This window comes from Rhinolophus sinicus, chromosome 11 (assembly GCF_057876585.1).
Source record: "Rhinolophus sinicus isolate RSI-liver-muscle chromosome 11, RSI-T2T, whole genome shotgun sequence".
NCBI lineage: Eukaryota > Metazoa > Chordata > Mammalia > Chiroptera > Rhinolophidae > Rhinolophus > Rhinolophus sinicus.
This window is the reverse complement of record NC_142511.1, coordinates 19,178,899-19,204,621: the sequence shown is the minus strand read 5'-3', so window position 1 is coordinate 19,204,621 and position 25,723 is coordinate 19,178,899. Positions and strand designations below refer to the sequence as shown.

At 47.6% G+C, this 25,723-nt stretch overlaps 2 protein-coding genes across 9 annotated transcripts in view; one reads left to right on the top strand and one right to left on the bottom strand.

Annotated features, from left to right (window-relative positions):
- The window catches only part of C11H1orf74 (chromosome 11 C1orf74 homolog), a 66,215-nt gene that overhangs the window by 38,985 nt on the left and 1,507 nt on the right, over positions 1–25,723 (bottom strand). For 2 of the 6 annotated variants that reach the window (XR_016022758.1, XR_016022756.1), the window contains exons 3-5: positions 19,164–19,330; positions 8,649–8,758; positions 7,447–7,575 (exon numbers count right to left, since the gene is read on the bottom strand). Coding sequence is in view for 2 of the 6 variants with exons in the window: in XM_088801665.1 (XP_088657791.1) it covers positions 24,570–25,379 (810 nt within the window). In the remaining 4 variants the exon portion in view is untranslated. Of the gene's footprint in view, positions 1–5,120; positions 6,005–7,446; positions 7,576–8,648; positions 8,759–19,163; positions 19,331–20,307; positions 25,453–25,723 lie in introns of those variants that run through there. The other 4 variants (XM_088801665.1, XM_019714483.3, XR_016022759.1 and 1 more) reach the window with 3 other exon arrangements.
- Positions 955–24,047, top strand: TRAF3IP3 (TRAF3 interacting protein 3). Of its 3 annotated transcripts, none has more exons than XM_019714476.3 (17): positions 956–1,190; positions 1,510–1,682; positions 4,724–5,124; positions 6,797–6,944; positions 7,095–7,158; positions 7,406–7,430; positions 7,684–7,713; positions 7,813–7,908; positions 14,482–14,553; positions 16,830–16,970; positions 17,103–17,240; positions 18,443–18,578; positions 19,130–19,192; positions 21,099–21,158; positions 22,227–22,363; positions 23,077–23,190; positions 23,796–24,047. In XM_019714476.3, exons 2-17 carry the CDS (start codon positions 1,604–1,606, stop codon positions 23,883–23,885), a joined length of 1,794 nt encoding a protein of 597 aa, XP_019570035.3. In that variant the 5' UTR covers positions 956–1,190; positions 1,510–1,603; the 3' UTR covers positions 23,886–24,047. The 3 variants fall into 3 exon arrangements, with proteins under 3 accessions (XP_019570036.3, XP_019570035.3, XP_088657789.1); XM_088801663.1 differs by having other exon boundaries at positions 1,510–1,717; XM_019714477.3 differs by lacking the exon at positions 21,099–21,158 and having other exon boundaries at positions 955–1,190.

Sequence of the window (25,723 nt, the reverse complement as noted above, 5' to 3'; positions counted from 1 at the left end):
GGGCTGCTGTCTCTAGTGGTTAAAAATCCATCCTCTGCACTTTTACCTGCCTACTCCTCGTCCTTTTCCTCCTCAGAGAATGGGGGGAATAGTAGGCAATGAAGACATTGACATAATCCCCATGTTAGTAAGTGTTATCACAGCTATTTAAACATCTTATTATGAGCCTCACATGTGTCAAGCCTTAGAACTCGTAGGTACCATATAAATCATCCTTCCACCATCCTGAGTGGACCATTCAGACAAGGTCACAGAGTGATGCAGTTAACTTGTCCCAATCCAGTTCCCTTTCCACCACCTTAGCCTTGGACTTCTTGGAAATGTCCTGACGATATCATTTGTAACAGTTGCTTTCTAATGCACACAGATCAGTTCCATTTAGTTTTTGCCCTAAATTTCCCAGCCCAATTGACTGGGAAACTTTGATAAGATTCTGCCTACTATTGTTCCCGTCATCCCCCAGCCACAGATCCACCACCGTTTCAAACACACCCCCATCCCGCCACTTCAGAAAAGAGCAAATTCAGAGCTGGCCTCAGTCCCGAATTCTAAAAAAAGACACCAGGTACTTCAGAAGAGCAGAGACTCTTTACAACGCCAGGACTGGGAAGAGGTAACTAAAGAGAAAATCCTTACACAGAGAGCTACCTGATATACATGAAAGAATTACACTAAGAACATCATTTTTAGGTCAAAAAGGCATTTTTCCACCTCATAGAAACTGCAAAGTTTGAATCTGACGTAGAGACCCATCCTTGTCTCCTCCTGAAAAGGGATCTTGACTCGAAATTGTCTAAGAGCTCAATAAAAGAAAAGAAACTGTCCGAAAGCTCAGACCAATACAATAGTAAGAGAAGGGTGCCCAGGGTGCCCGCTGATGGGAGGAGTTCCCGAGCCCAGCCCTGGGGGCCTCAAAGGTTCAGGGGCCCAGTCAGATTGTGCCAGAGAGCAAGAGAGAGGAACTGGGGTGAGCAAGCACTGTGGCTTTGTCTGCTTCCTGTTTCAGCAAAGCTTCTGTGTGAAAAGAAACACAGTACCGAGAAGGGAAATGCTAAGGGGGCACAAAGCCATGAACTGAGAGCTTGCACTTTACTCAGCTACTGTCTTGCCCCATGTGAGACCAGAACCAAGATTTGCCCAGGAGCTGGAAGGCTTTTCTGAGCTGCTCGGGTTGGAGCCCGAGACCTGAGGTAACGCAGAAGGAAGACGTTTTTTGTCCAGGTTGGGGGCCTCTGACTCTGGGGTGGGACAGAAGACTGTCTGTCATCCAAGCTTCTTTGGGCTGAAGGGGGAGACACAAGAGTGGACGGTGTAGTGTAAGCGTGTTGGGTGTTGGGTAACCAAGAAAGCATCCTGTGTTGGTTTCCAGAGCCCCTGGCCACAGCACAGCGGCAGAGCTTCCACTGCTCCATCCGTTAGCTTAAACTAGAGCGAATCAGATGACAGGTTTCAGGCTACCCAGTGACAGGGGCTTCATTTAATGACCTTTTCCATTTCCCTTCAAAACAGGGATTCCCCAAAACAAGAAGCTGCTTTTCCAGCCCCTGAGGTGTACACCTTTGTAAGCTCACACTGAGAGCTCTGGACTAGGAAGGCCTAGACCATGCGGGAAACCATTCCCTGCACACAGAGCCAGGAAGGAGCAGCAGAGACTTGGAGAGCCAGCAACAAACCACTGTCAGGTGAGGGGCCGCGCCCTGATGTCTCCCTCTGGCAGGTGAGGAGAGCTTCCCACAGCCAGTGCCTCGTCTCCCCCGAGCTCCAACTGGGCCCTGTCATTCTGCCAAGGGGCACCCCACAGAGGCCAGAAAGCCCGGGCAGTGGCCCAGTGACCTTTCTGTGAATCACAGAGGGACCAGTTCCTTTTTCTTCTTTAGCCCATCCCTGCCCGTCAGCTGTCCTCCGTGTCCTCCGTGTCCTCTCGTGTTTAAGCAAATCAGAACAGAATAGTCCAGATGTCCCAGGAAGCTGGGTATGATTCCCCTCAGCTGTCCACACCAAATCGACCAGGGTGGGGCCCTGGGGGGGGGGGAGAAATGCTCCCTTCTCTAAGGAACCATTTCGACTGCAACGCCCTACTTGGGTAAGAAGCCCCAACATCTGCCTCTCAGGAAGCAGAGCAGGGCAGCGTGCGTTTCAGCACACCAGTACAGACAGCCTGGTGAGGTGCAGAGACCTCTCTGTCTCCTCCATGGCCCTTCCCTCTACACAGTAGGATGGTAGGAGGATTCTCCAGAAGCAGGGATCTGCCTCCTCTACAAAGCCTGCCCATTACCTGGAGCCATGCAGGGTGGGACCTAGCACCCTACATTTAATGGTGGATGCAGGCAGGTGGGGCAACCATCTCTTCTCTGCCTTTCTACCAGACCTAATCAAGAAGGTGGTTGTGTCCAGATGCAGAGAAGTCCTTTCTCTTGTGGCCCAAACCCAGAGGTCAGGTGAACCAGAGCAGTAAACACGATTACAAGCCGGGGCCAGCATTTTCTCCTGTGGTACACAGTACCCCTTCGAAGAGAAAAGGGATGGGGGTATTAGAGGATGGGGTTCTTAGTCCTAGGGGTGCTAGGTTACCTTGGGGCCTTTGTCTCATAGCACTGAGTCTTCAGTAGCCGAGATCAGCAGGAAGGGGTCGTCATAATCATAGCTTATCTTTACTATCATTGCAGAAGGCTAACATCTGTTGTGTGCTGTGCCAGACACTTGATGTGCATTTTCTCTTTAATCCTCATGACCTCATGAGGGAGATTCTCATTTTACAAATGAGAACACTGAGGCTTAGCACACAGGGAGGAGGTGACAGAGCCAGGACATGAAGTCACACGGTTTGAGCCCAGACCCAGGGCTCCCCCACCTCCCCATCCACGGCAGAATCGCCAGGGGCTATGGCACAGGATGCCGTGGTGTAGATTCTGGACACGGAATTCTCTTGTACATAATCCCAGTCTCCGCCATCCAGGCATTTATAACTTAATATGAATGGGCCCCTCAGATCCTTATCTAGGTTTTTAAATAAAGAAAGTGGCAGGTGGGAAGTCAGGGGACCCCTACAGAGTGAGCAGGAAAGCCTAGAAAGAAGGGAGAGCCATCCATGGATGGGACCACAGGACAAGCACTGACCACCTCACAGCTCTGCTTGGTCAAGGTCAGCCCTGCCCAAGACCAGAATACGCCCCTCCAAGCCTCGAGTCAGGCAGGTGAGAGTGTGCAGGGCTTGACCACTCTCCGGGACTGAGACGTTCCTGCCCAGGACCCTGGGGAATAGTGGTGTGATCGGAGAGAGCAAGAGTCCTGCAGAGAAGCCCGGACGGAGCCAGCCGGCAGCGAAGTCCCCATGAAGGGGCAGAGGCTGCTTGTTGAGTCTGCTTACCTATAAATAAACCCAAGGGGCCAGAGCTGGCTAAGGCCTGCTCCTGGTGACCCTGGGGTACCCTTCTCTGACGCACCCAGGAACTAAGTTTCCCAGGGTGGTGGATAGTCAGGTTGTGGGACCCAGAGGATTAGCGGAAGCTGTAAGGGGGAGTCTCCCTTCCTGCCCAGTCACTCCAGTGATGAGTGGACACAGGGCACAGAATTTCCAGTGGTCAGGATCCAGCTCAGCCAAGTCCAGCTCCAACTCGGCCAAGCTATCAGAGGGTTTAGGAGACTAAACAAATTTGCAGAAGGTAGGTGAGGGAGAGAGAGAGAAGGGCACAGAGAAGGAAGAAAGATTTGGGGGGTATGTGAGTAGCAGGTAAGGCCATGTAAAGGGGCCACAAAGTGTGGCTTCTACATGAAGGCCTAGGGACTTTTGGTTACTGTTTCTGTTTGTTTTTGTTTCATTTTTGTTCGCAATAGCCTTATCCAGGTATAATTGTGTGATTGCTGGTTTTGATGGCACAGTCTGTGTGTGGGCTAAGGAAAGCAGAACTGGCACCATACTTAGCTTTGACCTGGAGGTGATTCCAAAAAAATGGAGCACTCAGCTTGGAGAGTTATTAAGCTGGAAGCTCTGAAATGGGTTCCACCAGCAGTGGGCACGTGGCAGATGCTTGGCCACTACTGATTTGAGCTGACCTTCACCTGAGAGTCGGAACCTGGTCCTGGGCTGAGAGTGGGATGCCCAGGAATTCCTGACTGGAATAACCAGGGTGGGGTTTCCGTCCTGGACCAAGCCGAGGGCCAGGCTCACAAGTTAGCTGTGAAGGGCTAAGAGGAAAGCAGAGGGTGCTGGTCTCAGGACAGGCCGCAGCTTGGGGGTCCTGGTTATCCCTCCAGGCCCGGACAAGAGCCACTACCTGATCTAGTAACAACTTGGCCAAGAGAGCTGTGAAGACATTGGCTTTCCCTTTAGATGTGGGGACAGGGAGCCAATTGAAGACGTTCTCTAGAAGTCCCTGGAAAATGAACACATCCTCGCGATCCAAAAGGTTGCAAGCTCATGATAATTTTTATTAGTTATTTCTCACGGTCTCCTGACTTAGAGGTAGGGTGAGATGTTTGGTCAAGGAAGAAGTGGCAGCCAGAAAGACCTTTCCACTTTGCAGAGGAGGAAACACAGGCCAGAGAAAAGCAGAGATTAGCACAGAGACTGGACCCAGGAGTCCTGACTCCCAGTTTGATGTCATCGCCTCCTCAGTTCTCAACCCACACGTATGTGCTATTCCTGCCCCCTGTCCAGGGAGATGGCCATTTTTCTGCCCATCTCCTGACCCCTCCCCTTCTCCTCCCCCTTGGCATTTGGCAGACCCACGCAGCTATTCCCGGAACTGGAAGCCAAGCACAACAGGTGTTCAGGTCATAATGATCAGCCCGGACCCCAGGCCTCCCCCTGGCTTGGCCCAGTGGGCTGAGAGCTATGAGGCCAAGTGTGAGCGCCGGCAGGAGACCCGTGAAAGTCGCCGCTGCCGCCCCAACGTGACCACTTGCCGCCAGGTGGGGAAGGCGCTGAGGACCCAGCAGAGAGAACAGCTCCAGAGAGCCCGACAGCAGCAGTTCTTCAAGAGAAGGAACCTGGAGGTAGAGGAGAAAGGCAAGACACAGAGCTCCTGGGCCAGGGAGCAAGGTCTCTCCAGGAGGACAGGCCAGGAGACTGACCTCAAGAAACCTTTGTCTTGGGCCAACAGGACCCCTCCCCCCAGACAGCAGGTGGGCCATGTCGAGGGACACACTGCTTTGGGGGAAGGGTGCTAGCGGGGTGGGTGGGGTCAAGGTCACGAAATGATTTAAATTGAGTCCCTTCTTCCTCAGTCATATAGCAGTCTCCCTTAGCCACTTACTCACTCAGAGATTCGTGTGGTTGGGGTTTTCGTTTGTTTGTTTGTTTAGCTGTTTTTTGTTTTACACTTGCCTTATAGGAGAGAAAAAATAATTTTAGAAACAATTCCATAGCTAATTCCTAGTATAGTATCAGTTCAAATTTAGGCCATCTATGCATATCGTCTACAGCACTCCTTCACCCATCAGTCAGCAAGAATTGACTGAGTTTTATTTATGCCAGGTACACAGGCCAATCTTCTTGATACCTCTCTCTCTCTCTCTCTCTCTCTCTCTCTCTCTCTCTCTCTCTCTCTCTCTCTCTCTCTCTCCTCTCTTCTTCTGTGAGGCTATTGCACCCACCCACCTTCTCTCTTTCTCTTGGATCATTCCAGCTCTACTAAGCTCACTGAGTCAAGGCTTTAGCTGGTCCAGGAAGCCTTCCCTGGCTTCTCCGGGCCACCTCTGCTCACTGCGGTCCTTATGAGGTTATAAATCCTCTAAGATTAAGTAACTCTTAGAGTGCCCATTAGTCTGACCTAGGAAGAAGCAGTGTTGGCAAAAATCAGGGTACGTGGAAATGACCTCAGCCAGCAAACTAGCTGTGTCTTCCTATCCACGTTGTGAGCACGTTGACAGCAGGGGTGCTGCTTTCCCTGGAAACGCCTGGCATTGTGCCGTCCCTGGGTAGGTGCACGTCAGGGCTTCGGAACTGGTGGGTCTGTTGTCCACAATAGGAGGCGTTGTTCAGAAAAATGCACCTTGAGCCCAACTGTAAAATAAAACCAGCTGTGTACTTTCTAAGGCAAGAAGGTTTCTGAATGCTTTTCGTTGAAAAACAAATTTAAGGAGAAAAAGGTCAGAAAACACAGTTAGCTAAAGAACTCCACCTGAGCCTGTTATCTTCAGCTTGGGGATTGAGTCAGTCTCCAGGATTAGGTACCAGGGCATTCCTTAGTCTTTTAGTGTGATGTTACAAGCGTAGAACTTTTGAGTGTGCGAGAACAAAATATAAAAAGAACGGACTAAATTGTGGCAACTACTACTACAGCCTCCCTACAACTCCCTACTTTACCTTCTCTTCACACACACACACCTCAGCAATATTCCACCTGTTACTAAGAGGAAGGAAGCCACCTCTAGAATACAGAAGGGAGCTTAGAAACCATCTACTCCAAACTCATTACACAGACAGGAGACCCAGACCTGGAAAAGGCAGGCTATCAGAGCCTGGTCCCCTCACTCCCCGCTCAGACTAATTCTCTTTCCATATCACCATGCTGGCTGTGTAAGTGGCTGAGACCAAACAAGGTAGGTCAGGGATTCTAGAGAGTGTAATTGGAGACAAGCCCAGCTTCTGATTTGCCTATTCTGAGGAGAACCATTCCTGCCAGCCGGGACAAGGTAGGGCTAAGGCAAATAACCTTGTAGCTTCGAAGGTTTCAAGGGGTTACTTGGGTCTTCTGGACCTGCAGTTTGATCATTGGTTCATCTTTCTGCAATCAGCTGGAGAATCCTATTCTAAATGGCTCTGGGGTTCCAGCATCCCTCACTTGCTTTCCAGGTGTCAGGGACCAGCTCTGAGGTCTTTCCAAAGCAGCAGCATCCTCTCTCAGACGTCTGGAGTGATCTGGCTGACCACCTCCCCTCCCAAGCAGGGAGCCTTCCACCACAAGACTTTCCCATCAGGCAGCCACCCAAACACGACCGTGGTAAGAGCAGAGCCTCCCTCCCTCACTGGGGCCTGCAGAGAATCCTGCCAGCCCAGTCCCAGCTCGCTGACAGTGGAGGTCCTGCACCCTCCCCACCTCCCCCACGTCCTCCCCTGTGGGTTCTGAATCACCTTATCTTCCATCTCTTAGGCACCCAGACAAAGGCAAAAGAAGCACAGCCAACAATTAAGAACGATGCCAGTCAGCAAACCAAGTGAGTTTGCGCCTGACCTCAACTCCCTCACGTCCCATCCAGTCCTCTCTCCTAAGCTTGAATACCCTCACCAAGTATTTAGAGGGAACACAATGATTTTCCATGTCTGCCTTAATTAATATAGAGAAAGACCTTCCCCACCTTACTGGCTTTTCAAAAGAGATTAGAGAAGGAAACAAGCCATTGCCTCCTGATATGCTAGTTTCTTTAATCCATTGTCATTTTTTGTTTTCACTTCTCTTCCCAGTTATGGAGTTGCAGTTCTAGATAAGGTAAGAAATTCCTCACCTTGCAGGGATTGAATCAAATGGCTCCTCCAAGCTCTGACATTCCGGAATTCCATGATAAACTCAGCTGGGATGGAAGGGCACCTGCTCCCTGGACGGGCATAGACATGGAGGGCTGGAGGGAGTCTGTCTGAACCAAGGAAGAAAGTTAACGCTACACAAGCCAGCCTTGGCTCTGGTTCCATGTTCCTGGACTTCAGGACAACTAGAGCCTTGAATACGTTTTCTTTCTCTCCAGGAAATCATCCAGCTCTCTGAGTACCTCAAAGTAAGTAACATGAGCTCGCCCCTCCGCCCCTCCGCTTCTCCATCCATCTAATCCCTCCTCCGCGAAGTTAATCTTAGTCTTTTGCGTTTTGCCCCGTAGGAGGCTCTACAGAGGGAGCTAGTTCTAAAGCAGAAAATGGTGATTCTCCAAGACCTACTGTCCACCCTGATTCGGGCCTCTGACAACTCTTGGAAGGTAACGGATATGAAATCTCTGTTTGGACAAAGCTCAAGGGCTCCTCAGTGTGTCCATTTCATTCCTTCCATACCGTCCCAGCAAAAGAAGGGGTTTCCTCACTACTGAAGAGGCAGGCGGTGGGGGGTGCTGCCAAGGCCTAGAGGTCACACAGCTCACAGTAATATACGGAGGGGCTCAGCTAAATCCAGCATCATCAGCTGAGGGCCATGCTACTACCGTGTTTCCCCGAAAATAAGACCTACCCCGAAAATAAGCCCCAGTTAAGATCGTCAGCCAGACGGACACATTTAGTACATTATGACGATGTTCCAGAGAATAAATGTAGATTGTTGTACATGAAACAATAAGACATCCCCTGAAAATATACCCTACTGCGTCTTTTGGAGCAAAAATTAATATAAGACCCGGTCTTATTTGGGGGAAAATATGGTATAAGACCCAGTCTGATTTTCGGGGAAACATGGTACACACCCAGGAAAGGCGCAGAACCAAAAGGTTTTTTCAAATTTATTGGAAGGAAAAAAGGAAGATCCCAGTACATTTAATATTACTGCATGTGGTACATGTCAGCTCTTTTTGTGTGGGATTCACACCAGTATTAACTCCAAGCCAACATGCACCTACTACTCAGCCCAGACGTGACTGTCAGAGTGGGAAGGGACCTTAGCGATCATCTCGTCTAATTTTCTCATTTTGCCCACGAGGAAACTGAGTGTCAAAGAGGGCAAGTAACGTACCCAAAGTCACACTGCTGGTCAGAGGTAAAACAGGAACGAAACTTCAGACCTCCTGGTTTTAGTCCATTCATTCAACAAACATTCATAGGTCATGTTCTCTGTACCAAACTCTGGAAATAATGAGATTAATTAGACAGGGTTCCCGCTTTTAGAGAGCTTACGGTTTTTGTCAGGGAGACCAACACCTAAACAATGCAGAGATATGAGAAATGAATTGTTTTCAGGGTATAATAGTATAAAAGAAGGAATGAATAACTCTAGAAAAGATGAGAACGAGGGAAATACTTATAGTTATGTAAGTATTTTGCAGGCAAATGTGGAAGAAGGAAATGAATAACTCTAAATATAGAGAAGGAACTCTAGAGACTGAATATAGAGAAGAAACTCTATTATTCTAGGCAGGGGATACAGCAGAGGCAAAGACCAGGAGGCATGATATAGTCTAGTGCAATGAGTCACCAACTTTGTAATCTCAAGACCACTTTGTACTCTTTAAAAATGTATTGAAAACCTCCCAAATTTTATTTCTCCTGTTCTGCTGTCTCCCTCCCCCAGACCCCCCCATTCAAACGGTTGTTTCTCAGTCTAGTTGTGTGGGACACAGCTCCCTGGCCCGTGCTGGGATTATGAGCCGAGCTCACAGCAGCTCTCGCTGGCTGCGGGCCACCCCCCAACCACTCATGGCAGCACACAGTGGGCCGCGGCAGCCCAGCTCCAGGGAGAGCTGTTGTTCACAATCTTAACTGTCGAGGGTGCAGCTCACTGGCCCATGTGGGGATCGAACCGGTGACCTTGATGTTAGGAGTACTGCGCTCCAACCACCTGAGCCACTGGGCTGGCCCGAAAACCTCCTACATTTTTTATATTTACCATATTAGAATTTACCATATTAGAAATTAAAACAAGAATCTTGATATATAATCCCAAGATTAATACAAATATATATTAACTTAAAAGTAACAACAGTAAATCCATTACATGTTAACTACATTCTATAATTTTAAGAATAAGTATACGTGTATTTTTTTTTTAAATAGTGACAAGTAATATTGCTTTAAACTTTTGCAAATCTTTTCAATGTCTGGCTGAACAGAAGACAGCTACATTCTCATGTTTGCTTCCGCATTCAATCTGTTGCAAAACATTGTTTTGGTTGAAGCATATGAGGAAAATCTGGCCTCATACAGATCTGTAGTTGGAAAGGGAAGATCTTCCTTGAAAAGGTCTCGGGGATTTCCAGGGGTCCTTGGACCCCACATTGAAACCTAGGGTGTTCGGGGAGCTACAAGCAGTTTGGCACCAACAGAGCATTAAAGCACCAGGTGCAAAGAGAGAATGCACAACCTCACAGGCGTCCATAAACATCTAACCTACCACATGGATGGCTTGTGCTTAGACAGAGAGATGAAACGGGAGGACGAGGAACAAAACTGAGATGTTTGCAGTGATGTAAAAAAGATTTCCTAAGCTCAGCCCTCCCTCCTCACACCTGTCATTGTATCTGGGTTTAGGAGTCTATGTTCACGGCCCTTGATTTAAGGAGGTCATTTTCATCAGCAGACTCGGAGCCCGGGGCAGACAGCTGTGCATACCAGGTGGTTTCCGGTGCTGAACTAAATTGAGATCGGCTCACTCATTTACTCAACAGACATTTAATAAGTCTCAGCTATACACTGGTCCCTGTGCTACCAGGAAAGAAAAGGATCCTTGCTCCTGAGCAGCTCACACTCCAGCCAGGAAGAGAGACGTATAATAAACAACTCTAATACCGTGTGATAAAGCTATAACAGCAGTGTCTACAAAGTGACACAAGGAGAAGAGAAGAGAGCCATTATTCTGCCTGAGCTGGAATAGGGTAGGCTCTACAGGACAGGGACCATTTTAGCTGGGTCCTGAAGGATGAGTAGGAGTTTGCCAGTACACGAGTGGTAATGATGATGGGAAAGAAAAAGCAGAAAGGAAAAGAAATCCTAATGATTACAGGGGTAGGTATGACAAAGCATTAGGTGTAGAGGAGTGTGGCTGAAATGAAGGGATCATCATGGCAGAGTAGTTCCATAGATAGAACTAGAAATGGCCTCAGACAGACCTCTAGAATTATGAGGTTTAAACTGTTTTCTGTTGAACAGGATAGCTCAAACTTATGGACTGCACTTTAGAGGGAAAACACAGCTATCTCAGGTCCATGAGATTTTGTGCTACGCCCAGTTTGAAAAACACTGCTACAGACCATTCGCAGGATAACAAAGGAACTATGCTTTATTCGGGTTTAAAGTCCTACGATGTCTGGCCCACCCTTAGAAGGAGCTCAATTAATGGCTCTGGAATTGCACTGAAAGTCAATGATGAGACCCACGTTTTAAAAGGTTCTCGGACAACAACAAGGACCTTGGCTCTAGGTGGGTGTGGGGGTGGTGAAAATTCTCCTAATAGCCCAGGTAAGACCCAATCAGAGTTGAATTACATGCAGCAGGCTTGGTGGGAATGGGGACAGGATGGTGAGACATTTCCGAGGTAGACTCTGAGGGCCAGTTTCACTCCATATTCCAGCAGGTGAGCAGAAGTTCCTCTGGTTATGGTTTGTTCCCTCCCTCCTTCCCATCCCTCCTACAATTCACCCTTTTCTTTTTCCTCCTCCCCATCAAACCCCCAGCTTCCTGTTTTTAAGAAAATAGTGTCAGACTTTTCAGTTAATAGCTCTTGCTTCCCCAAAAACATTTCAACCTTCTAGCCTTTCAATGAAAGGGCAGCCCCAGTCTGTGATATCTGGGGAAAACAATTGGGAGAATGTGGCAGAATGGGGACTCTGACATTCAGCCCAGGTCAGGCCTTTCTTTTTCCCATTTGGTATCCATGGTTTGAATCTCCAACCCCACATGCAGAGAAGCTCACTGCAAACTCTGTTAGAACCCCAACAAGGGAGTTGACTCTGGGCCTTTTGGATGCAATAGGGCCTAGGGCACTACTAAGACTCTAAACTGGGTCTAACCTTAGAGCAGAAACAGTTCAGGCAGAGAGAAAGTGAGCTCTAGAATTGGGCAATACAAGAAGGAGAGCTGGGCACAAGTGGGTCTTTAAGTTCCGCAAAGTGGAAATGAGATCTTGAGATGACAATGCCACAGGGGATTGGCTGCAAGTCCTAAGCCACTCTGCTACAGCAGAAACAAACCGTGGGCTGGTGCTTCTGCGGTGAGGTGCTAGTGTTTCTAGAGAACAGATCAGAGGCAGGGGAAAGCCACACAGAAGCAGGAGCTGAAGCCCTCAGACCGGCACCAGGTGTGTATGGCCTCTGCCTTGCTTCCTTTTCCTAACGGGGGTACTGTGCTCCCCAACCCCTGGGCTCCAGAGATGCGATGGCCCCAAAATGTCCACAATAGGCCTGTAAAGAGTGCTTCTGCCCACATACTGTACTGGGCTTCTTGTGGGGTGAGCTGGGGCTCAGACCAGGAAACTATATGCCTCATTTGCAGTAACTTGGCTGCAACTGTCTTGCCTGCCTTGGGGAGTCTGGGAAGGCAGAGCTGTAGACAACATATTTTTTTAAACCCAGGCTCGGGTTGCCCTTCATCCCACTAAAAGGACTATCCTAAATTGTCTTCTATTGCAACATGAGTGGAAAAGTAATCTAGGGTGCGGCTAAAATACAAAAACAGTTGGAAGAGGCAAAATATTGAATTAAAACCATAGTAAGGAAGAAGGAGAGAGGAGCTACCCAAAAGGGGTAGGAGAATGGGGAAAATGTAAGAATATGCCCTGGGCTGGTCTGTTTTCTTCCCAAATATAAGCAAGATAAACTTTAAACTCAGCGGGTTTGATTGCAATCTGCATAGTAACAGTTTAAGCAAAGGAAAATATTCAGCATCTAAAGGAGAAATGAAGCAGGAGGTGGGGGTGCAGAGGGAGTGGATTTCAGGACCTGTGCACTGACAATGAACAGGCCACTCAGGGGAACGCAGCCCTGTAACCCGTTACTCCGAAGCCCGGAACAGTGGAAGTCTTTGTCCATCTTTATCTGTCCCAAAGCCCTGTGGTTATTGTACGTGCCAAATCCCTGACTCTCGGCTCTCACACGAGACATTATGAAAAACATTAATAGCAGGAGACACTTTGAAAAATTGTTTTTGGCAAAGCCTTTTGCTTTTGCAAGGCCCAGCTGAGTAATACAGGAAGCAGAAAAGGTGGGGGCGCCCCCTGGCCCCTGGTTAGAAGAATCAGCCAAACAAGAGCAAAACAGGAGCTGTAAAGATACCACTTCCTGCCTACCCCAGGTGCCCTGAAACTCACTGAGGCTGCAGACCTCAAAACAGAGTCCCCTGCTCTGCCCCCAGGCTGTTATACACCAGAAACGTTATGAGGGTTGGAAACATCCAAACCACCTGACTGAGAGGAGCCATGGCGCCTCAGGCCTGAAGAGAAATATAATTTCTAGACCTCACCGGTGTCCCACAGGGCCTGGTTGGAGAAAGCCAGAGAAAGAATACGAAAATTCGTTGTTCCTAAAGAGATCACGCCTTTTCTCTGGGAAACTAGCTCTTGATGGCACCCTCTCCCCTACCCTGTCCAATTACCCCCTAGCCCATATCTCAAATCGAACTCAGGGCCAGAACAAAGCCCCTACCTGGGCAAAAGGGATAAGTCTATACACGTAGGTGGAGGAAGAACAAAGAAACAAGGAGGTTGTTGGCTACTCGGTTGAAATACTGAAAAATAGAGAAACAAATAAGAGCCCCTTTTGCTTGCTTTTCTCCACCCTCTCCCTTGAGATTAGCATCCCCCTTGGAATGTGCAAAATGCCATTAGACAGACCAGCTTATGAATAAATAGAACGTGGCTTTCTGGGCAGCCCTCTTGCTACTCCCCACCCCTCACCCCACCCCACCCCACACACCCTACATTAATCTCTCTCCTCCATTTCTTGCTCTCAAAGAATTTCTCATCTTGCGCACAATGGCGTGGGGATACGGAGGGGAGTGTGTTAGTCTGCTAGGGCTGCTATAACAAAGTACCAAAGATTGGGTGGCTTAAACAACAGAAGTTTATTTTCTCACAGTTCTGGAGGCTAACGGTCTGAGATCAAGGTCTTGACAGGGTTGTTTTTTTCTAAGGCCTCTCTCCTTGGCTTACAGACTGCTGTCTTCTCCCTGTGTCTTCACATGTTCTTCCCTGTGTGTCCCGATGTCCTAATCTCTTCTTATGAGGGAGGACACCAGTCATAGTGGAATAGGGCCCACCCTAACCGCCTCATTTTAATTTAATTATCTCTTTAAAAACCCTATTTCCATTCTGAAGGAAGTACTGCGGATTAGGGTGTCAACATATGAATTTGGGGGGGGGGGGTGAGGGAGCCACAATTCAGCCCATGACGAGGTAGGGGAGAGAATGTATATTCCTCCTGAAAGGGGAGACCCCTTTAGTCTTATTGGCCTACTCATCTGCAATACAGGTCCATGTACAAGACTGAGAACAGGTGAGGTGCACAGAAGAGCCTACACAGGGGAGAGAGGTAATGAGGTTCAAAAACGACAGCTTAGAAGCGTTCCTTCAAGTGGACCCCTGCTATGATACCCCCGAGCCATTTCGTAGAGAACCTCAAAGTACAGAGAGGACTTTGGGGACCAGTCTGATTTTTCCTTCTCCTGTTGCAGAAAAAGAGGAAAAGATCCTCTTTTACACAAACATCCTCTGTCATCTTTCCTCCTCTCTACCTCTTGAAAGAGTTTGGTTCCCCACTGAGCACAGACTATGTTCTAGGCAGCGGGCTGGAAATACAGAACAAAACGTTTTGTACACTGTAGTTTGGCCCACACTCATTAACTCATCCCATTTGTTCCAGGGACAGCTCAATGAAGACAAACTAAAGGGCAAACTGAAATCCTTAGAAAACCAGCTGTACACCTGTACCCAGGTAAGCATTCTGGAGAACACACCCAGGCCAGGAACCTAGAATTAAAGGAGAATGCTCCAACTTCAATCTTACTAGAAATCCACCTGATAAAGACTAATGCACCCATTCCTGATCACCCAGTTCTGGCTTTGCCATTTGCACTTTGATCCTCAATTTACCATATGTCCATACTCTGTCTCCATCCTCCTCTTTCTTTCTCCAAGTGTCCTTCCCTTTGCACTCTGGGAAGGAATCCCAGCACCAAGTGCGTTGCCAGCTCCAGGGGAACCTTGAGAAGACCTGGAACTGTAGGGAGGGGCCCTTGGTAAATACGGTTCACAGCACCCCGATATACCTGCACAGGTCCCAATCTGTGAACAGATCGGTGGGATGTTCTAATGAAATTTTGCAAAATGGTTTTTATTCCATGGGCAACTTTTATCTTGTAGCAACCCCTGGGCGAAAGTGAAAGACTGCCTCTTCGCTTTCCTGTGACACAGTTATCCCGCTTCAGCAAGCTCTTAATTTGTCTGATCTTGGCTTGCATGAGATAGAAGGAAATCAGCTTTCACACTTGAGAAGTCATATGTTTCTGACAGGTGGGGAGATGTCATTAAGAGAATGAAGCAGAGCAGGCAGCCTGTTTCCATCTGGAGTTAGGGACACAAGGTGGACCTGGCCACATAGCTGGAGTCTTGCAGGAGAATGGAGTTTTCAGTCTATAGATTTGCTGATCCACAACTTTTGTGTTTTCAGTGTGACCGACCTCCTTATTATTTAGGCTACTGCTTACCCAGCGGACAATCCAGAATTGACAGTAAAAGCTGCCTGCCTTCCCCAAAATAACGGGGCATAAAGATGAAAGGCACGGGGAAGGCAAGACCCCCAGTGGATTTATGAAATTGCTTTTCTGGTTTCCTTAACCCTGCAGATAGGAGGAATTTTTTAATTGCAAGTGTATGAATTTTAAAACATTAACTGAGTTTACTGGGGATTTCTCAGATCCTTGAAGCTACAAAGATTTAAAAAACAAAAAGAACAAAACAACAACAAAAACACATGTTCCCATTCCCTGCCCTGAAAGTGTTCAGTCGTATAAGGGAGACAGATGAGTCAACAGAATGGAAAGAGACATGCAGCAGATACTAGGAAAACACCAAGAAGAGCCACCCAATCCACGATGAGTTGGGGCGTGGGGTGGTTAATCAAGACTTATCAGAACTTACGTGATTCTTGGGCTGAATCTGGAGCATGAGTAGAAGTTACCCAGGGAAAAACCATGAGTAAGCAGCTCTAGGCAGAAGCAGCTCTATGCGGAAAGGCAAAGCCAGAAGCACAGAGCTTAGGGAATCTGCCAGCAGTTCGGCTTGAGTGGAGGCAGCATGGGATGAAAGTCTGGGCTTGTAAGTAGGAGCCATGCCAGGGAGTTTGGCCCTGATCCTTAGGACACTGAGAACCCATTGAGAGGTTTCAGCAGGTTGTGACAGGATCAGATTTGCATTTTGGAAAGAGCCCTATAGTTGCAAGAGCTGCAGGACGCAAAGAGATTGAAGGGAGGCAAGTCTTAAAGATAGGAAGACTATTACCCTGTTTCCCTGAAAATAAGACCTAGCCGGACAATCAGCTCTAATGCATCTTTTGGAACAAAAATTAATATAAGACCCGTTCTTGTATTATATTTTATTAGATGAGACCCGGTCTTGGATTATAGTAAAATAACCGGGTCTTATATTAATTTTTGCTCCAAAAGACACATTAGAGCTGAGTGTCCGGCTAGGTCTTATTTTTGGGGAAACACGGTACATTAATCCATGTAATAGTATTATTAGAGCCTGCACTAAGGCTGTGGCAGTAGGAAAAGAGGCAGGTGTGAGCCGTAAGGGAGGTTGACTTGACAAAGGTAGGTAACCAACTGATGACTGCGAGAAATCAAGATGACTCTGCTTTAGGGCCTAGGAGACGGGTGGGGAATAATGCTGGTCACTGAGAGAGGGGAAGCCCAGGAGAAAGGGGCAGGTTTAGAAGGATGATTTCCCTTTGGAAATGTTGGATTTCAAGGGCCTGTGGAAGGCGAGGGAAAATGCCCAGCAAGCCAAGGGCAGTTGGTTATCCTCACTCCTCTCACATCTCCTGAGGCCTCTCCCTGCCCACCTGCAGCCTAGAAGCAAAGCCCCACCAGGTGACTGGTATCTCTGCCCTGTGGGCAACGACCATGTTCTTTTCATTTCTGTATCCCAGCTCAGGGTCTGGCACACAGGAGCTCAATGTGTATTTGTTGAATTGCATCAAATTTACAGAAGTATTCCCCTTGGGGAATGAAAAAGGTGCTAATGGAGATGGAAGACCAGAAAAACAGCTATGAACAGAAGGCCAAGGAGTCACTGCAGAAAGTGCTGGAGGAGAAAATGAGTGCCGAGCAGCAACTGCAGAGCACACAGGTGTGGGGATGCTGGGTGGCGGCGCTTGGGACTGGAGACCCGGGGGCGGCTCTGGGAGCCAGCTCCACCACCCCTGGGACACCCCCCCCCCCCCACCGCCCAGGTACGACCGTCTCCCTTGATCTCCCTCAGCGGTCCCTGGCTCTGGCTGAGCAGAAGTGTGAAGACTGGAAGAGCCAGTACGAGGCTCTGAAGGAAGACTGGAGGACCCTGGGGACCCAGCACAGAGAGCTGGAGAGCCAGCTCCATGTGCTGCAGTCCAAACTGCAGGTACCAGGCCCTGGGGGTGGGGAGGTGGGGAGGTGGGGAGAGGAGGCAGTATATAGGGAAGGGGGGTTGGTGACAGCAGTGATGAGAGGCTGCTGCTGTGTTTGGGGCCCAAAGGCAGCTGAGAGCACCTGGCTTTCAGTTCCTCACTCACTGCCCACTTTGTACCAGACTCACTGTTTTGGCTCTGAAGTTTAATTTTGAGTTTAGCAAGGATATCTTCACTGCTCATGCAAACAAAGTGTTCACTGGAATGATACGATCCAAATGCAGAGGGCTGGAATAGTCATCAGCCCACTGCCATATCCCAGCCCACTCTCTGCTCCCATCCCAGGAGAGTATCCAGTTCAGAAATGCCCACTACTGGCATAGAACAAATGTCACTAATTTACGTGTAGGTTGAGTATTAACTAACACAGGCTGCCACATCCTGGGCATTCTCAAGGGTTCCATCATTTCCGATCTGCGTTACCATGGAGAAGGTAACTAACCCCCTGAGCCGCAGTTTCCTCATCCCTAAATGAGGAGGTCAATAATAACAGTTACATCGTAGGATTATTGTGAGGGTTAAGTGATCCATGCAAAGCACTTAGCACAATGCCTGGTGCATAAAAGCCCTCAATAAATATTAACCATTATTTTTCATAGACTTTACTTCCTTGGTTTGGAATTCTGAGGACCTGCCTCAAGGTTTATCTTTATAATTCTACTGAAGCAGGGACTGAGTACACAGTTCATCTAAGAGACAGGGTGTCTTATCAAAGGAGTAAACCTAGCTGGCCACTGCATTGCATCCACATGTCAATAGTTGTTCTCTTCCTCCCCCCACCTACAAGGCAACTCTTATAAAGGTCTTTTTCTTTTTAACCTCAATACCTTGTGGGGAAAAAAAAAATTGATCGTGCTAGAATGAAAAGTGAAAACATCTAAAAATGAAGATTTGGTGTTCCTTAATTTGGTCCTTTACCCAAATGAGTCCTTTATGAATATAAAAAAAAATATCTAATGCATGTTTGTTATATGTGTGAGGAATAGAGCAGAGCAAAGGGAAGTACTTAAAAATAAGAAACTTCCCTAGATTTGTATTTCCCTAATACTCCTTCTAGCTCTAAAATTCTAGCTTTCCTCTCCCCTGGGCTCGGCCCCATCCTCCACCCTAGCACTGACCTGCCTGCTCGTGTGTCGGCCCCTCCCGCTCCTTGCAGGGAGCAGACAGCAGAGACAAGCAGATGAACGAGGCTCTTCGACTTTTGGAGACCGAGCACCAGGAACTGCAGGCCAAGATTGAACACCTGCAGGGGGACAGAGACCTGTGCAGCTCAGACACCCAGCACCTACAAGGTACCCTTCTCCTGGAGGCCTCTGGCAGATTGAGCCCAGGGAAAGCAAGCTGGGTGGAGAAAAGGGCTTCAGCCATTCATTTGTTTAGTTGGCTTTGAGATTTCATTTTACCTTGAGGGAAAGGCAGGGCTAAAAGTTAATTTCTCGGTACTAGAGAATCTTATAGTATCAGCTCTTTTCCAGCCCATCCCTCTGAGCCAGATCACAGCTGCCCCAGCATGTCACATGTGTCAAAGCTGCAATCCCAATTTGAAAGGGCGAGTTCAGTGGAAACACGAGGCATAGTGAGTTTCCATCCCCGCCTCTGCGTCAGCTGAGAGGAGCAGACTGTGTGCAAATACCACACTTCATTCGACCCCATGTTGCTGATGCAGATGAAATCCAAGATACCTGGGTTACCTCTTCAGAAATGGGACAAGTAGGAGAGCTACTGCCACTCGACACATATCAGAGGCCATGACAGGACAGTCCGTTACAAATTTCCATCCTCAGGTGTTGAGTTCATGAAGTCTTGGGTTCTTCTATTATGGTTTGCATTATTTTGTTTTCAGATCAACTAAGGAGATCAGAAGAAGAGAAACTCACCCTGGTGACCAAAGTACAGCAGTTGCAGAGTAAGTTTCCTTTCCAGATTCTGAAGGTAGCACAGGTGGCTTTTTGCTGTTTCTGGGGATCCTGCCACACAACAGGCATCCAGAGGTATTGGGGGCCCAGGCTTTGGCATCTCCTCCACCTCTGTGCATTTTCAGACCCTATTAATGTGAAGTAAGGTCATTTACGTAGCTCTTCACAAGTTATATATTAGCTTCTGTCCTTTTTTTTTCCCCAGGACTTTACTGGGGAACAGTGTGTACTTCCAGGACTTTTTCCAAGTCAAGTTGTTGTCCTTTCAATCTTAGTTGTGGAGGGTGCAGTTCAGCTTCAAGTTGTTGTCCTTCCAGTCTTAATGGCAGGGGGCGCAGCCCACCATCCCTTGCGGTACTCGAGGAATTGAACTGGCAACCTTATGGTTGAGAGCCCACTGGCCCATGTGGGAATCGAACTGGCAGCGTTCGGAGTTAGGAGCATGGAGCTCCAACCACCTGAGCCACCGGGCTGGCCCCGAAGTCCTTTTTTTTCTTTTCTTTTCTCCTTCTATGCCAATGACAACCATCAGCATTTCCCCCAGAACTGCAGATTTTAAAAAGTATTAGGTTTTTACGGGGCGGCCGGTTAGCTCAGTTGGTTAGAGTGCGGTGCTCTTAACAACAAGGTCGCCGGTTCGATCCCCATATGGGCCACTGTGAGCTGCGCCCTCCACAACTAGATTGAAACAAGTATTTGACATGGAGCTGATGGGTCCTGGGAAAACACACTTAAATTAAAAAAAAAAAAAAGTTTATTTAAAAAAAAAGGTTAGGTTTTCTAAGGCAGTTCTCATATTTCCTAACTTATTATGTACATGAATATGTCACATAGACCTCTGTCACTCGGAATGGTTCAGAAAATAAGCTCACAGTACATATGCCTCTGTCCACTTCAAAACTACATATTGAGGCCAAAAAGGAAAAGGGACTGTTCAGGTAGACAATTTCTGAAAAGCTGGGGAACCTAATTAACAGCTCTGCTGGCTGCCCACCACCTTAACCAGACACCCGACACAGAAGTTTCAAGCACACAGCAATGACTAAAAGAAAAGGAGAAAGAACACCACCAGATGCCGAGCTCGCAGCGCTAAATGGGCAGGAAGTCACTTCAAAATCATGCCTTTATTTATTCAATACATATTTATTGAGCCCCCACCAAGTGCCAGACATACTAGATATATGCACTGAGGATACAGCAATGAACTGACACGGTTCATTTCCTCGTGAAGCTTACATGCTAAGTAAGCTCTGCAAGAGAGTATGGAGTTTCAATGAACAAACAAACATGTGTCAGGTAGGAATACCTGCTACTGAGAAAAATAAAGCAGGTTTAAGGGAAAATAGTTGCTATTTTATACAGGGTCATCAGAGAGTTTTTCTTCTAAGATAACACTTAAGCAGAGACTAAAGCTAAAGACAAAGTATGAAGAGATATAAAGATGGTGCATTCATAACAAAGTACCACAGACTGGGTGACATAAAGAACGGAAGTTTATTTTCTCACAGATCTAGAGGCCAGAAGGCCAAAATCAACATGCTGGCAGGGTTCGTTCCTTCTCAGGGCTGTGAGGGACGGATCTGTTCCAGATGGCTGTCTTCTCCCTGTGTCTCTTCACATGTCTTCCATCTATGCGTGTCTGTGTCCAAATGGTCGCTTCTTATAAGGACGCTAATCAGATTATGTCCCATTTTAACTTGATTACAGCTGTAAAGACTCTATCTCCAAAAAGGCCACATTCTTAGATACTAGATGTTAGGACCTCAACATATGAATTTAGGGGGATACAATTCAACAGCTAGGAACATCTTTAATGATCAAGGTTCTAAGCCAAGTTCTGAAAAGACACTGCAGCAAATATGCCAGCATAGACAAGTTTCTTGTGTTTTCCAACAGGTCTGCTTCAGGATCAATCCTCACAGCTTCTAGAACAGGAGAAACTCTTAACCAAGAAAGGTCAGCAAATTTACTTCCACAAATTCTAAGATACTGCTCTTTCCTTGCCTGCCTAGAGGCAGGGGTATGGACTACGTGGCCTCTTGGGAGTCTGTTAGGTCAGGAACCAGGGGAAGCATTTTAAAGACCAATCACTGGCTCTGAGAACACTTCAACTCATTAGCCTCCTATCCTGAGAGGTATATAAACTGTGAAAAGGGACTTCTGCCCCCTCTGAAAACAGATGTCTGTGTTGAATATTTCAATAAATTGATTTTGAACTCAGGATTTCATGTCAATTTTTCCACTTGACTTTCCAAATCACCTCCTACTTCCCAAGTCTAAACCCTGCTGCATGCAACAGTCACCTCATCTTAGCCCTTAAGAGTCTGCTGCCTTAGCTTCCTCAGAACAATGCATCATGTATCTGGAGAGAGCAAAAGCGCCTCACTTATCCATTCCACACAGCCCTTTCTCATCACAATCACTGGCTAAAATACAAGGCAGAAATTACTATGCCCACACGGTAGGGATAAAATGAAGGTCGATGGTCACACAAAGTAAGGGCAGCTAAGACAACAATCCAGAATTTCTGACTCCTAGTCCAGTGCTCTCTTCACACGACTAAGTAAGACTGCCAGGTGTCTGAAAAACCATCCTTAACCACGGAAAGATGAATTCTAGGCTATGATTGCCATTTTCATGACTGAAATGAGGACAGAAAGGGAAGGGGGTTATAGCGAAGCATACAGCACATGTCCCAGGCTGACTAGACAAGATGCGACCTATAGTCAGAGAAATTGGATTAATAAAGATTCCCTAAATCTGGCATTAGGCAGGACTAGAGGTACAAGGAAAAGCAAGATTTTCTTGTCCTCAAGGGGCTCAAATTCCAGTTCTGTCCAGGCTGAGCAGGGTCCCAATGGGAGTTCTTTCAAAGTCTGAGAATTCCACGCCATGCAGTCTAGCCAGGGACAGGCTGCCCTTTTCCTGCCCTCCCTTCCTCACTCCTAGGGGATCTCTCAGCAACAGGGCCCTTCCTCAGAAGTGTGGGCCTCACTGTCACTGAGAATCTGGCTGCTTTTTTAGATCAGGCTCTGCCTGTGTGGAGTCCAAAGCCTTCCCATAACGAAGTGGAGCCTGAGGGTCCAGGGAAGGACAAAGACTGGGATATCAGAGATCAGCTGCAAAAGAAGACTTTGCAGCTCCAGGCCAAGGAAAAGGAGGTGAGATGTGACCTCAGGGAGTGAGGCTCCGCCCACAGGGGTCCAGAGAGCTTCTGGGAGGAAACCGAAGAACAGGGATTTCAACAACTAGGTTGTGATTGAACACTTATAGGTATTTATTTGCCTGTAAAAAATGTCTTTGCTTTTCGGGTTAACTTGTCAATCTTTTCCCTTCCTTATTTATACCAATTTTAATTCAAGGTTCTGTTAAATAGATACCTTTTGGAAAGTCAACCTAAACTCAAAACACATTTAATAAATATATTAACTCCTCAAACCCTGTCCTACATTGAGTATCTTAAAACTTTATAGTCTTTTAAGTACCAAAACTCTTCCTGTCTAGTCCTCACAAACATAGCCCTGGCTCCCAGCAAAGAGACTTGTACTAAGGTCATTTCTAGGTCGTCTGTGCTATAAAAACTTCCTTTTTGGGTGTCCCCATTTACAAAGCATTTGTAGTGTCACATGAAAGCACTTGCATGTACAATATATGGTACAATATGCATTATAAACAATCATGTAAATGAACACATTCCGGACAAACTAGGTGAGATAGTAGAAAGGTAAAATGAAATTTGAGAAAGGCTGGGAAGGGAGGATGGTGGTAAAAATTTCAAGTGAATGAAGGGATAATTTCCAAAGGGCCCTCTCCCTTACCTGGGCTCTCCCCCTGACAGAACTGGTGATGACCTTGGTGGTATTCTCCCCCGCAGTGCAGAGAACTACGTTCAGAGTTAGACAACCTCAGTGACGAGTACCTCTCCTGTCTGCGTAAGCTACAGAACTGTCGAGAAGATCTGAATCAGAGCCAGCAGCCACCTGCCAGAGTAAGAGGGTCTATCTTCCAATATAGCCCTAGGGGATGGTGGGACGATGCCTCTTTAGCCAAATCTTGTACATAAAATTTATCAGCCCATGACATCTGGCCAGCCTGTTCCATCCAGCTTGGTTTATACAACTCTTGGCAGTATAGCAACCATGGCAAGACACACTGGCTTATGCATCCAAGCTTCATTTTCATGGAACTCTTAAGCCTGAAAGACTATTACCTAAAGTATAAATGGTGTTCTTTTAGCCTATTACGCATAGTGGCAAGGACTGGATGAGGAGAGCAAAAGCATTGAGGAATATGAAGAGAATAATGTAATTCTGCTATCTTCCGCCCTTGATTGGTTGTATTGGTATTTAAGTATCTGGCCCCTGTTGGCTGTGGTTCCTTTGACCAGCAATCCTGGTTTATGGACCAGTGACCACCAGTAAAGTGGTTATATCCCAAGGGAGGTGACAATGTGAGAAAGGGATATAAACAGCTTTTTCTCCTCCACCAACCCAACTGGGTTTTCCATTGGGCTAGAATGCAAGAAGAAAGGTTATTTTTGCCTGTATCTTCTCCAACCAACCCTCTTTCTCTTTTCTCCCTCTCCCTCCCCAGAGGCAATGGGGCCGATGGCTATCGATGCTGATGGTGATGATTGCTATAGCACTGGCCGTGTTCCTGAGCAACAAGGGCAGCCTGATCTGAAGAACCTGCGACAGCTGCCTTGGGTGAACATCAGAAGCAAGAAACTTAATTAAAAACTCAGCAGGTTTGGGTACATTAACATGTGGGTTTTCCCAACTCCACTGAGATTTCTGAGTTTATTATTATTTTTTAACCTACTGTAAAATAAACAGATAAACGTCACTTGACAGTCTCTCTTCCTCGGAACTCTCCATTCATTTCTATAGACACGTCACATCACAAATATAAGACAGCTGAGCATCCTGGTCTAGTCTCCTTAGTCCAGTTCAGTTGGAGGTATATAAACATGCAGTCAAGCCCAGTCCTACTTTCTGGCAGATATTACCCACACAAGGTAGGTGTACTTACAAGGCTACCGTACCGTACCATACGCAGCATACAAGAGTGTACTACTTGTCTCCACCACCCTTCTTCTCCACAATCTCTTTATCTCCTATCCAGTGAAAACGGAATAGACATCTCAGCTAAGTCAGGAGGCCTCCCTAGTAGAAACGGCAAGTATGTACTTCCAATACTGCCACCACCACCACCTGTCCCCATGCCCATCACAGATGTGGCCTATTGATTACAGCATTCTTCTCGAGTGTTCTCAAGATACTCGGAATTGGCAGTGGAGATGATTCCTATTTGCCATCCCTGATCTACAGCTAATTATTTACTGAGTACCTTCTACATGGGAGTTAGTCAGAGGGCTACGGCCGGCAGAGTAACTATCTCAGAGGAGATGCTGAGGTCAGTGAAATCATTCTGAGTCCCACATCGAGTTCTAAGGTCCTTCTCCCAAGTGTTTAGAATGTCCATCAGGGCTGGGAACAAGCTCTCTGGGACACTAAAAGAATAGAGCAAGACTGGGGGTTGACCAAGTAGCCATGAGATCCGGGCAGTGAACACCCGTAGAGGGGTCAGGGCTAAGCAGTTGTCATCAACCTGGTTCAAGTGAAAGGTATAGGGGACAGGATAGCCCAGGAGGATCCCAAATACAGTACAGAGATTCCAGTCTGAGGAACAAAGCCTGCTGCAGGATACTGCCACGGATAGGTCCCTCTGCCTCCCCTGCAAGTGCGTGATGATCTCAGCTATGAGGGACTTCAAGTCCTGAAGCTGGTCCAGGGAGCGGACACGAGGGTGAGGTAGGGAGCTGGAAACATCCACAAAGGCTATGGAACCAAGGAGCACCCGCTCCAGGTGCTGACATACATGCTCAGGACTGACAATCAGGCTGTTTTCTCCAATCTCAAGGATGTGAAGTCCCTGGGTCAGGAAGCCCAGGCCCTGCAGCTGCTCCAGAAAGCTCTGGAGCTGGGATGCCCCTGCACAGTTGCAATCATACAGCAGAGCTGGCTTCAGTCCCCGGGCCACAGCCAGTACCTCTCCAGACAGATGAAGGCAGACAGTGCGGGGAAGGCCCCGTTTCTTTCCCATACCCAGGGTCTGCTGAGCAGCTGCCACCAGCAGCTGAGGACTCGGTGTTGACATGGGATCTGGAAGCAACATCAAGCATGGCCTCCTTAACTAGCCACAGTTCCCTCCCCTGGGCCACAGCTCTGAGCTCCAGACACTTGAGGGCCTAAAAACAAAGCAGGAGCAGGGAATTAACACCACCAGCCAGTGACATACCAGGAAACCTGCCAACAGTCTTCCCCTAAGTCACACAGCATCTTCCAAAGGTCATTTGGGAACACTAACCCAGCCCACACGAGATGGGGTCACCAATGCTACCGGATTTCTGTGATTGACCTAGTCCTCCTCAGCCCCAAATTCATGTGCCTTTCTGGCCTCAGGGCTAGATTTATATTTTCTCTGGCGTCTAATCCAAATGTTACCTTTTGTAAATTATT